Source organism: Dasypus novemcinctus, chromosome X, assembly GCF_030445035.2.
Source record: "Dasypus novemcinctus isolate mDasNov1 chromosome X, mDasNov1.1.hap2, whole genome shotgun sequence".
NCBI classification, from domain to species: domain Eukaryota; kingdom Metazoa; phylum Chordata; class Mammalia; order Cingulata; family Dasypodidae; genus Dasypus; species Dasypus novemcinctus.
The window spans coordinates 62874914-62892481 of NC_080704.1; the positions used below are offsets into that span (position 1 = coordinate 62874914).

The 17568-nt window shown below is 39.0% G+C and overlaps 1 protein-coding gene across 1 annotated transcript in view; it reads right to left on the reverse strand.

The window, feature by feature from the left end:
• Positions 1-17568, reverse strand: part of FAM120C (family with sequence similarity 120 member C) — a 196608-nt gene that overhangs the window by 128469 nt on the left and 50571 nt on the right. Inside the window, exon 4 of the mRNA XM_058291559.1 lies at positions 1720-1848. Within this exon, the coding sequence (XP_058147542.1) occupies positions 1720-1848 (129 nt within the window). The remainder of the gene's footprint in view (positions 1-1719; positions 1849-17568) is intronic.

Here is a 17568-nt window from a genome sequence, read left to right on the forward strand (position 1 = left end):
ATTTAAAAATGGGCAAGAGACTGTTCTTGAACAGACCATTAAAAGAAAAAAATGTTCATCATTAGTCATTTGGGAAATGCAAATAAAAGCTATAATGAGGGAGGGAGACTAGGCCCAATGGATAGGGTGTCCGCCTACCACATGGGAGGTCCGTGGTTCAAACCCAGGGCCTCTGTGACCTGTGTGGGGCTGGCCCATGCCCAGTGCTGATGCGCGCGGGGAGTGCTGTGCCGCACAGGGGTGTCCCCTGCGTAGGGGAGCCCCGCGCAGGGAGTGTGCCCCACAGGGAGAGCTGCCCAGCGTGGGAGAGAGTGCAGCCTGCCCAGGAATGGCGCTCCACACATGGAGAGCTGACACAGCAAAATGACACAACAAAAAGAAACACAGACTCCTGGTGCCACTGATAAGGACAGAAGCGGTCACAGAAGAGCGCACAGTGAATGGACACAGAGAGCAGACAACTGGGGCAGGGGGGCGGGAAGGGGAGAGAAATAAATAAAAAAATAAATAGTTTAAAAAAAAAGCTATGATGAGCTACCACTATTAGACATCTATTAAAATGGTTATAAAAAATATTAACAATAAGGAATGGTACAGCCACTCTGGAAAATGGTTTGACAGTTTCTTTTAAAGTTAAACACATACTTACCATATGACCCAGAAATCCCACTCTTAGATATTTACACTTGAGAAATGAAAATTTATGCTCACACAAAAACCTGTACACAAATGTTTATAGTAACTCCATTCATAATCACCCCAAACTGGAAACAATCCAAATACCCTGTAAGGGGTAAATGGATTAACAAACTGTATTATATCCATCCATGAAATACTACTCAGAAATAAAAAGAAATGAACTACTTAAACATGAAATAGCTTGAATAAACCTCAAAGGCATTAATTATATTGAATGAAAGAAGCCAGTCTCAAAATATTACAATACAGTATGATTCCCTTCATATACTATTCTCTAAAACACATAACTATACTCACAGAGATAAGAACGGTGGTTGCTGGAGGTTAGCGGATGAATTAGGTATGATTATAGAGAGATAACATGAGAGAGTTTTTTTGGGATGATACAATTCTTCGGTATCCTCATTGTGGTAATGATATAAATCTATACATCTAGTAATAATTCATAGAACTTTACACAGAAAAAGCCAATTTTACTGTATGGTAATTGTTTTTTTAATTTGAAAAAATCCACAGAGTTCCAAGTATAAATTGTTAAAATAAAACTAACTTGTTTTTATAATTGTTAAGTTTCATTTCACAAGATAATGTCCCAGTCAAGCCTTTCTTTCCATTATTAATGATGAATTTTGGTTCTTGTTTTATGTGGGTTCACCTTAAATCTTTTTTCATTAATTAGCTTCCATTAAGCAAGACCTCTTTTATGTTAAAATAAGTGTAGAAAAAAAAAAGACTAGAATGACATATGCCAGAATGTCAACTGTTGCAAATTGTTTCTGGGTGGCAAGATTACAGGTGACTTAATTTATTTTCTAAATTTTCCAGAATGGCTTGTATTACTTTATCAGGCCTAGTTCTTTTTTTAAAAAGAAAACTTTGGGACTCTGGAGTATAAGCTTGGAGATGACAGCAGCTAGGAGGAGAGAAGTTAGACATCACAGAAAAGATCAGAAAATCTGCTGGTGGTACTGAAGAAAGAAAGAAAACTGGTGGCTCTTAGGAAAGGAAAAGCTGGCTCACCTGAGATTGTTTGAAAACATCCTTTCCAACTACATCCAGATTGAAGGGGTCTTTGATGGAACTAACATACTCAGAAACAGCCTTGATCACCACATCACAGGGAGGAAGAACCAGCTGATGAGCTCGAACCTAGAGAAAGGCAAAATAAGCAAGGGTCGCTGACATCAAAGATGTATCACTAAAATAAAAGGGTTAGGTGGGAGTGTGAAATGGAATTAAAATTCCCAATAAATCTACTGAGTGACAGTTAAAACATTTTTTTAAAAAATATTTTTTCTCAAGCATACTTGGGAAAGACAGCAAAGTATAAACAGATGACAGCATATCATTCATAATCTTATAGAGATATCCACTGTTTTATGACACTGCCATAATTGATCTTTTTTTTTTTTTTTTGGCTAGACAAAAAAATTCGTTGCTTCCATTTTTTTGCTATTATAAGTAATGTTGTAATGTGTGGATCATGTTTGTATCCTGATTGGAACTATCCACATAAAGACCTTTTTGAGACAGTCAGGAAAATATGAAAATGGACTAGATATTTAGATGATACCAGCTCTTCTTGCCTTCTCCCCCACCCCACTCTTGCCTTCTTCCCGCCTTCCTGGGACAGCATGCAGGTAAAACCTGACATTTATAATCTGTAATGGGGAATTGTAGTCTGTAAATAAACCCTCTTTTTCTCTTTTCAGCTCCTTCCTCTCTACCTGGGACCTATAATCTGTGGTTTTCTCCCATTTGTCTTCCCTTCCTTCCTTAATAAATTACTGGCCTAACTAAAAAAAAAAAATAAAAGAAAGACGATATCAAGGAACTGTCATTAATTTTGTTAGATATGATAATGACATCATACTTATACAAATGTTTTAGAGATGCATATCAAATTGTTATTTTCTCTACATTTGTGTATGCTTGAAAATATTTTTAGTTTTTTTAATGCTGTGATGAAATATGAGTATGATTTTTGTTGTGTACTTTCCAATGATTTTATTACAAAAGTCCTAGAACTATAATTACTGAGTGAAAGGGTATAAACTTCTTATAGGATTTTGATATGGGATTCTTTTGACAAAAGGCTGCACATTCATTCCTTCAACAAATATTTACTGCCAGGGACTGTCCTAGGTAACAGGGATACAGCAGTGAACAAGACAGGCAAAAATCCTTGCCCTCATGGGAGCTTAAATTCTAGTGTAGGTGTATTGGGGTGGGGTGGAGGAGAGAAACAAACAAAATGAATAACTAAAATTGTATAGTGTGCTAAATGGTGGTAAAGTGCTATGGAGAAAAACTAAATATAAAATGGGCTAAGGAATATGAGCATGTGTGTGCACACATGCATGCATGTAATTTTAAATAGAGTGGTCAGGAAAGGGCTCACTGAGAAAATGACATCTGAGAAAAACCTATAAGAGCAAGGATTATGTAAATAAAAATATTTAGTAGGTAATGAGGTATAGAATATGGAATTATAGAATATGGAGTTTGAATAAAAGGTCAGGGATGGAGACATAAATTAGAAGTCATCAGTGGATAGATGGCATTTAAAGTCCTCTTGGATGAGATCACCAAGGCAGTGTGTGTACATAGAAAACAGAAGCGACTCAAGGACGAAACTCTGGTACACTCTGAAGTTAAGTTGGGAAGAAGTAAATGAAGCAGCAAAAGAAACTGAAAAGCAGCAGCCAGTGAAGTAGGAAGGAAACCAGATGAGAATGATGCCTTAAAGCCAAGTGAAGATGGTGTCCTAAGGAAGAGAGAGTGGCCTAGTATGTTAAATGCTGCTGATTTGTCAAGTAAAATGAGAATTGAGAGCTAACTATTGGATTTATTAATTTTTAGCTTATTGGTGACCTTGTCAAGAGCAATTTCAGCAAAGCATATTCAAGAGAGAAAAGAGGAAAAGGAGAGTAAGCAGCTCAAGTACAGCAAGCTCTTTGGAAAAGTTTGCTATAAGGAAAGAAGAACTATACAGCAGTGGCCTGGGCATGTGAGGTTGAGAGAGTTTTTTGTTTTATTTTTTAAGATGGATGCACACTTATAAATCTGATGGGGAAAATGCTGTGAGGAGGGGGAAACTGATGATGCAGAAGAAAGAGGATAATTGCTGATGCGATATTCTTAAGTTGGAAAAATGGGATGGGGTCTAGGTATATAAGTGAAGGAGTTGGCCTTGAGTAGAAACATGGACAGGCCATCCACAGTTAGCAAGAGGCATGCATATGTGGGCACACAGAAGTATGTAGGTGAGAAGACAGGGTAGAAGCTTGTGAAAGTTCTCTTAAAATTGTTTCAATTTTCTTAGTGAAATAGGAAATGAGGTTATGAGCAAGGAGGAAGTATTAGAGGTTTGGGGAGAGAGAGGATCTGAAATAGTTTCTAGGAAAGGAAAAAGACTAGAGAAATATAATATGTTCACCAATTTATACTACCACCAGAAGTGTATGAGAATATCAGTCATACCACAACCTATGATAGCAATGCATAGACTAATTTTTCATCATTTGCTAATCTGTTAAGTCAAAACCACACTGCTCATAGGTGGCTTCTTAAATTTTAAACCCAAAGGATGAGCATTAAAAGAGAAAATAGTTAAATGGGACTTCCTCAAAATTACAAACTTTTGTGCTTCTAATAACTTTGTCAAGAAGGTAAAAAGCTGCCTAGTCAATGGGAAAAAATATTTGGAAACCATATATATGATAAGGGTCTGCTATCCATGATATACAGATTCTACAACTCAGTAATAAAGAGACAAGCAACCCAAAAGACTTAAATAGACATTTTTCCAAAGAGGAAATACAAATGGCTAAAAAGCAAATGAAAAGATGTTCAACATCACTAGCTATTAAGGAAATGTATATCAAATCTACAATGAGAGAAGATTGTGGAAAGATGGAATCAGATAAACAGGGAGGACTCAATGCTCTCATAAAAACAACAAAGAGCCAAAAGCAGTCCAAGGGACCTGCTTTGGGGGTCAGCAGACCAGGACAGTGCTACATAACTCCCAGGAGGGGAAGGACAGAAAGATGAAGAACCTGAAACAACAAATGTGAGTTACCAAGCCCCCAGGGCTGCCACCTGCAATATGTATTAAGCTGGAGCAAAACCCCTGGCTCACTGCAGCTGACTGAGAGGGGAAGAGACATCTTCATCCCTCTTGTTTCAAGGGAAAAGGGAAGGGAGTTGGGGGCTTTTCTTCAGTGAATTCGGCCAGAGGAGCTGACTTGAATCTCTGCTCTGGAGATTGAACACAGGAACACGGGAAAGCCAAGACTGAAACACCTCCACGGAAAGGTACGCCAACAAGTGTCATTGGAAGACCGGTCTGGAAATTGCCTGAACAAAAACTTTTCAGTTCTCTCTGTAAGCTAACCCCTAGGAGAAAATCTGCACTCCCATTAGTGATTCCCTGGCCTGACTTTGATAACTTAGGCTAGGCAATTTTAAAGACTTAGAAAAAGTTGAATCAAATATCAAAGAAGGGCTGTGAAAAATAAATAGGCAGGAGAGAGAAACTAGCCTTCAGAATAAATTCACCAACATATTCAGATGCCTAGACATCAGCAAAAAATTATAAGCCATATCAGGAAAGAGGAAGAGACAGCCCAGCAAAGAAATAAACCAAATACCCTGAAGAGATTAAGCATAAAGACCAACTTGAAAGTTTGCAAAGAAAAGTTACAGACCTTATGGGAATGAAAGACACACTGGATGAGATTAAAACTGCATTAGAAAGGACTTCCAGGAGGATGGCAGACTAGAAAGACACCGAACTCTCTTCCAGAAAAACAGCAAGAGGACAGGCTGAAACGGCCTGGAAAAGAACTTCTAGAGTTTAGGACAGCAAGTGGAGGCTGGACACTGACCAGAAGAGAGATGGACAAAGAAGGGGAATCACAAAAACAAAACTGTGAATTGAAACCAGTGGCTGCTACTACTGGCAATGTCCCCAACACTGAAGACAGTTTTGAATTCTCAGGCCTCTGAGCCATCTACAAAGGGATCCACCACCCCAGGGAAGAGGACAGAGAGGGGGCAGTTGAAGGCTGACTCAGTTTCTGACAGACAAATTTGGTCTGCTGTCCCACCAACGTTTCTAGGCTAGGTAGGACCACACTGTTGTTTGCCCTGGGAGTTGGCACCAGACTGGAGAGATCCAACCATCTCAGTCTCCCTGTCTTCTAACCAGGACTGAATGTTGAGGATGCATCTCCTGAGGAAAGGGGAGAGAGAGGGACACAGCCTAAGGCTGACTCAGCTTTTGACCCACATATTTGGTCTGCTGTGTTCCACAAGTCCTTCCAGGCCGGGCGAGACCATGCCATTATTTGCCTTGGGAGTCAGCAAGGGACTTAAGAGATCCGGGACTAAAGAGATCCGACTCTCCCAATCTCCTCCTCTAACAACTGGGACTGATTATAGAGGATGCAGAGGGGAGTGGAATTATTTCCTACCTGGGAAAATGGCGGGTACTGCCACAGAAGGGTGGAGAACTGTCTCTGAGAGTTTGAATTACAAAGCTCTTAGCCTCCAGACAGGAAACTTTATTACATTGATCCAAACTTTGTTGCAGCAAACACACTCCGATTAGGCATTAAACTAAGAGGGCTGCCAACGAGTGCCATCTATTGACAGACTAAGAAAGTGCACGTGAAAAAATTAAAAGTAAATAAGTAAGTGAGGCTTTTTCCGGCCATAATACCCTCCCTCCCTAAGACTCAAGGAAGCAGATCTGCAACCTAATCCTGGATTCCAGAGCCCAGTTTTGAGCCACTAACAGGGACAATTCTAACAATCCAGGTCAAACCAATAATCAAAGAGTAGCAGTAACACACAGTCTCCTGCCACTAAATTCCTATGAAAGGGAAAGAAATTGAGCTTCTGGATAAATTATCATCCTAATCAGATGCCTAGACATCAGCAAAAAATTATAAGCCATACCCAAAAAATGGAAGACATGACCCAAGAAAAGTAATATATCAAAGCCCCAGAAGAGATGCAGGATTTGAGAAAACTAATTAGGAAGATGCACACAAATTTCCAAATCAAATTAATGAGTTGAAAGACAATATGGCTAAAGAGATAAACGGCATCAAGAAGATATTTAACGAGCACAAAGAGGAATTTGAAATCCTAAATAGAAAAGTAACAGCTCATGAGAAAGAAACACACAATAGATGAGATCAAGTGGACTTAGCCCAATGGATAGGGCATTCACCTACCACATGGGAGGTCCACGGTTCAAAGCCCGGGCCTCCTTGACCCGTGTAGAGCTGGCCCATGTGCAGTGATGATGCGTGTCACGAGTGCCGTGCCACGCTGGGGTGTCCCCATGTAGGGGAGCCCCATGCGCAAGGAGTGTGCCCTGTAAGGAGAGCTGCCCAGCATGAAAGAAAGTGCAGCCTGCCCAAGAATAGCACTGCACACATGGAGAACTGACACAAGATGATGCAACAAAAAGACACAGATTCTCAGTGCCACTGATAAAGGTAGAAGCGATCACAGAAGAACACACAGGAAATGGACAGAGAGCAGACAACTGGAGGGGGGAGGGGAAAGAAATAAATAAAAAATAAATCTTAAAAAAAACACATTAGAGGCATATAACAGGTGATTTGAAATGATAGAAGAAAGAATAAATGATACCGAAGACAAAGCAGCTGAAATTGAAGAAAGAAGAGAATGGAAAAGGAGTTCCAGCAAGATGGCATCAGCTTAGGTGTGCACACGTGAGCTCTCTCACAAAAAATGGGTGAGACCCGGGGATGAGCCTCCCTGGCACCGAGGGATCACTACCACATACCAGCTGAAGAAGCAACTAGAAAATGACCTTGAATTAAAGATTCAATGCGGAACAGCAGAATATACCTGTCTACATATAATAACATGACTTCGGGAAACGGTTTGACCTAATGTAAGGGGGAAATGGAAAGGAGAAATGAGATTATAAGGCTGTGAGTCTCTAAAAAGGAGTCTTGAGGTTGTCAGAAGGAATACCCCTATGTACAACTGAACAGAGTCTAAGAGACAGATAAGGTAGATACAACCCCAGGTATTGGTTCTTTTGAGGGATAAAGAGACCCACGGATTCTATGGTCATGGCAGAAGTGGTTCACTGCCATGACAGATGGCCCTTCTTTGGAGCTGGTGTTTCTGCATGATGGAATTGGACTCAGAGGGGATCTCTTTTCACAAGACTTGCATGCTACTTTATTGGAATTGTAGTTGGTGCTGGGTTTAAGATATATGTAGGGGATTTGAATCTCTGGACTGATAATATGACACCCAGGCCCAGAGCCTCAACAGACTTCAGCTCCTACACTTTGATTTATTGGACTTACTCCACTCAGCTAACATGGAGTTGAAGAAGGTCAACCACCACAACATGGAGCCTAGAGTGTCTACAACTAGAAGCGGGAGGAGTGCATCCAGTACCCATGTGGAATCTAAGCCCTCACTTGACATAGGTGTGCAATGGACACAACCAATCCAATGTCCACAGAGAAAATGTGGAATGGGTGTGGGAACGGTAGCCATGGGGGCTGCTGGGTGTGGGGAACGGGAGGAAGAGATGAGATGTGGAGGCGTTTTCGGGACGTGGAGTTTTCCTGGATAGTGCTTCATGGACAATTACGGGACACTGTAGATCCCCCCAGGGCCCACTGGATGGAACGTGAGAGAGTCTGGGCTATGATGTGGACCATTGACTATGGGGTGCAGTGATGCTCAGAGATGAACTTACCAGGTGCAATGGATGTGTCATGATGATGGGAGAGAGTGTTGCTGTGGGGGGAGTGGGGGGCGGGGGCGGTGGGGTTGAATGGGACCTCATATTTTTTTTTAATGTAATTTTTAAAAAAATAAATAAATAATTAAAAAAAAATGGGTGAGAAGGGGGAAAATCGTACCCAAGTGGGAAGAAGATGTGGCTCAAGTGATAAGGCCTCTGCCTACCAAATAGGAGGACCCAGGTTCGATCCCTGGGGCCTCCTGGTGAAAAAGAAGAAAAGAAAGCCTGCCTGTGCAGTGAGCCAGTGCCATGTGATGAGCCGAGTCCCTGATTGGTGAGCTTAGTGCCCACATGAGTTCCTGCATGGAAAGCTGAGTGCCTGCGTGATGAGCTGAGTGTTCACGTGGTGAGCCACGTGCCTGCGTGAGTGCTCATGTGACAAGCCAAGTGCCCGCATGGTGAGCCAGTGCCCACGAAGCAAGCCAGTGCCCAAGTGGCCAGCTGAGTGCCCATGCAAGTGAGTCACACAGCAAGATGATGATGCAACAAAAGAGAGACAAAAGGGGAGAGTCAAGGTGAAACACAACAGATACGAGCAACTGAGGTGGCACAATTGACAGGGAAACTCTCTCCTCATCAGAGGTCCCTGGGATCAAATCCCGGTGAATCCTAGAGGAGGAAGATGAGAAGACAAAAAGAAAAATACATGCATAAGACCTTCGGGGGCAAGATGGCATCTGAGTGAGCCACATCATAAACTCTCCTGCAAAGAAGCGGCTGAGTAGGGTTGGAGTCCTGCTGGACCAGGCTGTTTTGGGTGTTTGCAGGGCAGGAGGAGTCTGGCCGTCAATTTGGTGGGACGGTGAGAGAGGAGATTCTCGCAAGAGGTCCGTTTTCATTTATTTAGTTCTTTTTCTCTTTTTCCTTTTCTTGCTTCTCCCCCCCCCCTTTTCTTTGCCCCCTCTTTTTCTATTCACTTTCTTTTTCTTTTCTCTCTTTTCCTTCTTATTTTATTTTACTTTCTTTATATAATAGGTGCTGCAGGGAGCGCTTCACACTTGCTGTGTTTCCTCATCCTCCATTTCCTCTTTTCTGTGTGTATTGATTTTGGCCACCTACACTATCCCCCTTCCCCCATATCTTTATATCCTACATCATCTACTGTTTCTCTTACATTCCACCTCCAGTTCTTTGGCCCCCAAATTGTCTGACATTTTATTTCTAATACTTTGCTCTCTTTTCTTTTATCCACTCTTGATATTATTGTCTTTCTTTTCTCTTCCCTTCTCTCATGAAAACACTGGCTTTCTAATGCATACTGTATTCCTCCAAATATTCAGTTGACTGTCTCATTATAGGTACTCTACTTACTGCTATAATTCTTCACAACTTACATGGGTCTAACATCAATTCTCCTATATCTCACATTATTCCTCTATTAACATTTATTACCAACACTACTTTATACATTTTCTTTTCTTACTCATTTTGCTTTTGCTGGCCCTAATATTTTCCTTCAAAGTGAACTTACCCAGCAACAAGAAAATAAAGTAAAAAGAACAAAGTGACAAAGAGAAGACATTACACTTATGCACGAACAAAAACTAATTAATCCCCAAGACTAGACAAAGAAGCTAAGGAACTGATTAAATCCGTCAAGATAAAATGATGACCAGATAGCAACAAAAAACTACAAACCAAACCAATAATCAGGAAAACATGGCCGAATCCAATGAACAAACTGAAAACCTGGAAGGGGATCAAAACATCGGACAAGTAACTAAAGATCTCAAAACACATATTAGAGACCAACTTAATGAAGAAAAGGAAGAGATTACAATATGAAGAAAACACTTGGAGAGGAAATTAAAGACATATGCAAAAAGATAACAGATATGATGGGGATGAACACCACAGTTCAAGAAATCAAAAATACACTCTCAGCAAATAGCAGCAGATTAGAAGAGGGAGAGGAGAGAATTAGTAACATGGAAGACACTACATCTGAAATCAAACAGATAGTAGAACTGATCAATAAAAAGATAGAAAAAATCCACCTAGAACTTAGGGACCACAATGACAATGCAAAATGCACAAACATATGTATTATAGGCATCCCAGAAGGTGAAGAGAAGGAAAAGGGGACAGTAGAGGTGTTGTAGGAAATAATGGCTAAAAACTTCCAAAGTCTACTGAGGGAGATGGATGTACATGTCCAGGAAGCACAACACACCCCAAACACCATAAATCCCAACAGGCCCACCCCAAGATATATACTTGTCAAATTATCCAATGCTCAAGACAAAGAGAAAATTCTAGAAGCAGCAAGAGAAAAGAGAACCATCATATACAAGGGAGGCTCCATAAAATTAAGTGCTGATTTCTCATCTGAAACCATGGAGTCAAGAAGGCAGTGGTATGATATAGGCAAGGTACTAAAAGAAAAAAATTTCCAACCAAGAATACTCTATCCAGCTAAACTAGCATTCAAAAATGATGGAGAGTTCAAAATATCAACAGATAAACAGAAATTAAAAGAGTATGCCAACAAGAACCATCCCCTTCAAGAAATACAAAAAAGGGAGTTCTACAGGAAGAAAGAAAAAACAGGAGAGGCACAGTTGGAGGAGAGTGTACGAGCAACAAAAAAGACAAAAAGAGAAGGAAAAAAACAAAATATGACAAACACAAGTCCAATCAAAATATGGCTAACATAAATAATTCCTTGAAAGTAATAACACTGAATGCCAATGGATTAAACTCACCTATCAAAAGATTCAGACTGAGACAATGGATAAGGAAATATGACCCATCTATACGCTGTCTACAAGAAACACATCTTAGACCCAGGAATTCATGGAGGCTGAAAGTGAATGGCTGGAAAACAATCTTACAAGCAAACAATAACCAAAAAAAGGCAGGAGTAGCTATATTAATATCAGACAAAATGGACTTTAGTGAGAAACAATTGTGAGAGACAAAGAAAGATACTACATATTAGTGAAAGGGACAATCTCTCAAGAAGAACGAACAATCATAAATATTTATGCTCCTAACAAGGGTGCCTCCAAAAATATGAGGCAAACACTGGAAAAACTAAGTGAAAGAATAGATGCCTCTACAATTATAGTGGGAGATTTTAATACACCACTATCAACTTTGGACAGAACATCTCAAAAGAGAATCACTAAAGAAACAAAATATTTGAACAGTATATTAGAGGAGCTGGATCTAATAGACATATACAGATCATTACACCGAATACAGCAGGATACACATTTTTCTCAAGTGCACATGGATCATTCTCCAAGATAGACCATAAGCTAGGCCACAAAGAAAGGCTCAATGAATTCGGAAAGATTGAAATCATACAAAATAATACCTCTGACCACAGTGGAGTGAAGCTGGAAATCTGCAAGGGCCAGAGGCTCAGATTTCACACCAAGATATGGAAATTAAACAGCACACTCTTAGAAAAACAGTGGGTCGAAGAGGAAATCTCAAAAGAAATTAATAACTACCTTACAAATAATGATAATAACACAACACACCAAAGCTTATGGGATGCAGCAAAAGCAGTACTGAGAGGGAAATTTATAGTCATAAATTCATACATCAAAAAAGAAGAAAGAGCAAAAATTGAAGAACTAACTGCACATTTGGAGGAATTAGTAATAAACAACAACAAAGTAACCCCACAGGAAGAAGAAAGAAAGAAATAACAAAGATAAGAGCAGAACTAAATGAAATAGAAAATAAGAAGGCACTTGAAATATAAACAAGACCAAGAGCTGGTTCTTTGAGAAGATCAATAAAATTGGGAAACCCTTAGTGAGATGACAAAGAAAAAAAGAGAAATGATGCAAATACACAAAAAAAATGAGAAAGGAGATATTACCACTGACCCCACAGAAATAAAGACTATCATAAGAGAATACTTTGAAAAACTATACTCCAACAAAAATGACAATTCAGAGGAAACAGACAAATTCATAGAAACACATAAGCAGCCTATATTGATGAAAGAAGAAATTGACGATCTCAACAAACCAATCACAAGTAAAGAGATACAATCAGTCATTAAAAACCTCACAACGAAGAAGAGCCCAGGGCCAGACGGCTTCACAGGTGAATTCTACAAAACATTCCGGAAAGAACTAACACCAATCCTGCTAAAACTCTTCCAAAAAATCGAAACAGAAGGAATATTACTGAACTCATTCTATGATGCCAACATTACCCCAGTGCCAAAGCCAAACAAAGACACCACAAGAAAGGAAAATTACAGACCAATTTCTTTAATGAACCTAGATGCAAAAATACTCAACAAAATACTTGCTAACTGTATTCAACAACACATTAAACGAATTATACAACATGACCAAGTGGGATTCATTCCAGGTATGCAAGGATGGTTCAACATAAGAAAATCAATCAATGTAATACACCATATAAACAGATTGAAGGGAAAAAAAATCCCATGAGTATATCCATAGAGGTAGAAAAAGCATTTGACAAAATATAGCACCCTTTCTTGACAAAAACACTCCAAAAGACTGGAATACAAGGAAATTTTTTGAACATGATAAAGAGTATATATGAAAAACCCACAGCCAAAATCGTTTACAATGGTGAAATCCTAAAGTCCTTCCCTCTAAGATCAGGAACAAGACAAGGATGTCCATTCTCTCTCCTTCTATTTAACATTGTCTTAGAAGTACTTGCTCGAGCACTGAGGCAAGAACCAGATATAAAAGGCATTCAAATTCGAAAGGAAGAAGTCAAAATGTCATTATTTCCAGATGACATGATCCTATACATAGAAAACCCTGAGAGGTCTACAACAAAGCTTCTAGAACTCATAAATGAGTTTAGTAAAGTCTCAGGGTATAAGATCAATGCGCAAAAATCAGTAGCATTTCTGTACACCAATAATGAGCAAGCTCAGGAGGAAATCAAGAAACAAATACCATTTACAATAGTAAATAAAAAAGTCAAATACCTAGGAATAAATTTAACTAAAGATGTAAAAAACATACATGGAGAACTACACAAGACTGTTCAAGGAAATCAAAGAAGACCTAAATAAATGGAAGAATATTCCCTGTTCATGGATAGGAAGACTAAATATTATTAAGATGTCTATCCTATCAAAACTGATTGACACAGTCAATGCAATCCCAATTAAAGTCAACACAGCATTCTTTAAGGAACTAGAAAAACTAACTATGAAATTTATTTGGAAAGGAAAGAGGTCCCGAATAGCCAAAGACATACTGAAAAAGAAAAATGAAATTGCAGGTATCACACTACCTGACTTCAAAACATACTACAAAGCTACAGTAGTGAAAACAGCATGGTATTGGCATAATGAGAGACACACAGACCAATGGAACTGAATTGAGAGTTCTGATATAGATCCTCATATATATAGCCATAAAATATTTGATAAAGCCACCAAACCCTCTCAACTGGTAGAGAATGGCCTATTCAACAAATGGTGCCTGGAGAACTGGATATCCATATGTAAAAGAATGAAAGAGGATTACCATCTCACACCTTATACAAAAATCAACTCAAGATGGATCAAAGACCTCAATATATGAGCCAAGACCATAAAGAATTTGGAAAGCAATATAGGGAAGCATATACAAGACCTCATAATAGGAAATGGCTTCATGAACTTCACACCAAAAGCACGAGCAGCAAAAGAACAAAAGATAAATGGGACTTCCTCAAAATTAAAACCTTCTGCACCTCAAAGGAATTTCTCAAGAAAGTGAAAAAGGAGCCTACGCAATGGGAGAAAATAGTTGGTAACCATATATAGGATAGGAGACTTATAACTTGCATATATAAAGAACTCCTATATCTTGAAAATAAAAAGATAAAGAACCCATTTTAAAAATAGGAAAAAGATTTAAACAGACACTTCTCCAAAGAAGAAATACAAATGGCTAAAAAGCACATAAAAAAATGCTCCAAATCTCTACCTATCAGGGAAATGCAAATCAAAACTACAATGAGATATCATCTTACTCCCATAAGATTGGCAGCTATGAAAAAACCAGAAGACTACAAATGCTGGAGAGGATGTGGAGGAATGGGAACTCATCCACTGCTGGTGGGAATGCAGAAGAATCCAACCATTCTGGAGGACAGTTTGGCGGTTTCTCAAAAAACTAACCATAGACTTGCCATATGACCCAGCAATTCCACTGCTGGGTATATACCCAGCAGAATTGAAAACAAGGGCACAAACCGATATATGCACACCAATGTTCATAGCAGCATTGTTCACTATCGCCAAAAGTTGGAATCAACCCAAATGCCCATCAACAGATGAATGGATAAATAAAATGTGGCATATACATACAATGGAATACTACTCGGCTTTAAGAACGAATACACTACAAACACATGTGATAACATGGATGAATCTTGAGAACCTTAGGTTGAGTGAAGCAACCCAGGCATTGAAGGATAAATACTACATGACCTCAATGATATGAAATAAGTAAACCAAGGTGCCTCAGAGAGCTAGAGACTGGATGATAGGCTTACAGGAAATTGGGGGGTAGAGGAAGGACGTAAGCTGACATCTACTTGGGTGAAATCTATGATAAGCTGGAGGTAAGTATGTGTACATGGAAGGGATAAAATGAGGGAATAGGGTTACCTTTGGGTGGAGCTTTGCAGGCTTGAGGGGGGCTAGGGATGGGAGGATGGGTAATATTGCCCAAGAAATTGGGGGGAGGGTAGGGCAACATACGAACATAAGAGATTGTCAGGTGTTCATTGAGAGTATAATGCTGAGAAAACCTTTTCAAAAATATAATAAGGAAAGTTACCTGTTTAAGATACTTAAAGGGGATAATTTGACACAGGACAGACTCCTAGGGAATATGTGAATGCTCATTTTGCCAGAGTGGGTTATATCATTGGATAGAAACCCATATAATGAGAGTGAAGGTATACCCACATCCTGGGGAGGACTAAAGCCATCAAATCGAGGGAAGTGTATCTCTCAAGAGTAATGGTAGCTCCCAGGACATTAGGGCAGTTCAGCATGTTAAGCCCTCAACACTGTTGCAAGTATCTCTGCACATGGCTCTTCAAGAAATGAAGATTGACTGTCACTGTGGGCCCTAAGAGGAGGGGGAAATAAGTATTGAATAGATGGAACCAATGTAACTGTGTGGGCAATAGAAGTGTTTCACAAGAGTACGCAGGATGGATATAAGATATGTAAAATTACAAGAAAAATATATAGGGGCTGACAGGCTAAAATATAAATCATAACGTAAAACATAAGATAACTAAAAATTTAGAAAATTGTATAGTCTAAAATATAAACCACAATGTAAACACAAATGTTACCTTTTTTGAAAGCTATTGTCTCAATATCTATATCCGTTTCAGTAAATATGGTATGAATATGTTAAAAGATTATTGCTGTGGAAGGGAAAAGGTTTTATGTTGGATATGTGGGAGTACTGTATATTGTATATATGAATTACTGTGATCTAAGACTCTTGTGAAGATAAGCTTAATAATTAGAAAAAAGAAAAGAATAAGACAGGATGTAGAACTTTTCCAAATTAATATGTGGTCTTGGAAATGCTTTGTCCTTTTATTCTAACGTGTAGCATATTGGAAACATCTCAGGAATTAAATTCTCATGTTTTATCTTTCTCCGCCATGTCTATCTTCTCTTCGAACCATCTTTCCCCTATTCCCCTCTACCACAGCACTTAGAAAATATTCTGCCCCCCAAAGATTTGAGGAAAGGAATGAGGAACATTCAGAGAAATATAAGGTTAAAAAGGGAAGCAGAACTAGGATGAAGTGAAGTAAGCACCTCTGAGTAACAAATGAGTTTAATATATGTGAAAATGATTTGCAAGCTGTAAAATACCACTCAAGTGTCAGAATCATTGTTTTCTCCTCCCAGCATGGTGCCTGACATGTCTGCTGATTGAATACCGAATGAATAAATGAATGGCAAAAATATTAAAATGAATGCTGTGAAGAAAGGAGGGAAGAGATAATATCTATCAGAAATTGTCGTGAAAAAAATGTTTAGTGCATTTATCATCCTCCCAATATTTGCGAATCTTTTCTTTATGCAGGCTTGAAAAATCGTCTTCAAATAAAATTTTGATTTCAGAAAGAAAACAGAGTTGGCTATGGAGGAATTAAATAAAAATGAATTTTAAGTAAATCAGGAGGTAAAGTGATCCTAATAAAGGTTTGGTAAAAGATATGTCGATATCTAATCTTAAAAAAAGAGTATGTTATATGATGAACATTGCCAAAATATTAGATCTACAAAATAAAGAAAATGCCAACATAAGTATTGTATGATTTTTACACTTAATAGAACCAAAAATGGAATAAAAATTAAATTAATGTTGAAAAAAAATGTATTCTATATCTAACCTTTAAGCTCATTGCTATATTCCATTTTACTATTAAGGGAACCTGGCAATATATTGGGCTTCACTTTTAAGGATGCTTTGGATCACAGAGAGGTTCAACAAGGGCAACGGAGGAATACTAGTGTGGGATGTTATTGACAGAGGACACATGGTTGGCAGGGAGTTTTACAGGGCATATATCCAGGGTACATAAAAATGTTTGGATATTTTCATAGTGGAAACAATTAAAAAGAACAAATGAGGGAGTGTGGAGATTCTTGCCAGGGTAGCTCTATCACAGTCCCTAAAGGACAAGCAACAATCCCCCAAGTGCAATGGCAAAGACCAAAAAAGAATGAAGGTGCAACAATGAGCCCCTGATACTAATAGCTATGCTTGTGAGCCTGTGCACCTGAAATAACAAGGCCTAGAGCAGCAGTTTGCCTAAGAGTTACCTCCTGAGAGCCTCCATGTTGCTCAAATGTGGCCAGTCTCAAAGCCAAACTCAGCATGTAAATTCATTGCCTTCCCCCCAGCATGGGACATGACTCCTGGGGATGAGCCTCACTGGCACTGAGGGATCAATACGAAGTACCAGCTGATGACGTAACTAGAAAATGACCTTGAATAAAAGGTTCAACTTGGACCAGCAGAATATCTCTGTCTACATATAATAACAGCAGTTAAAAATGC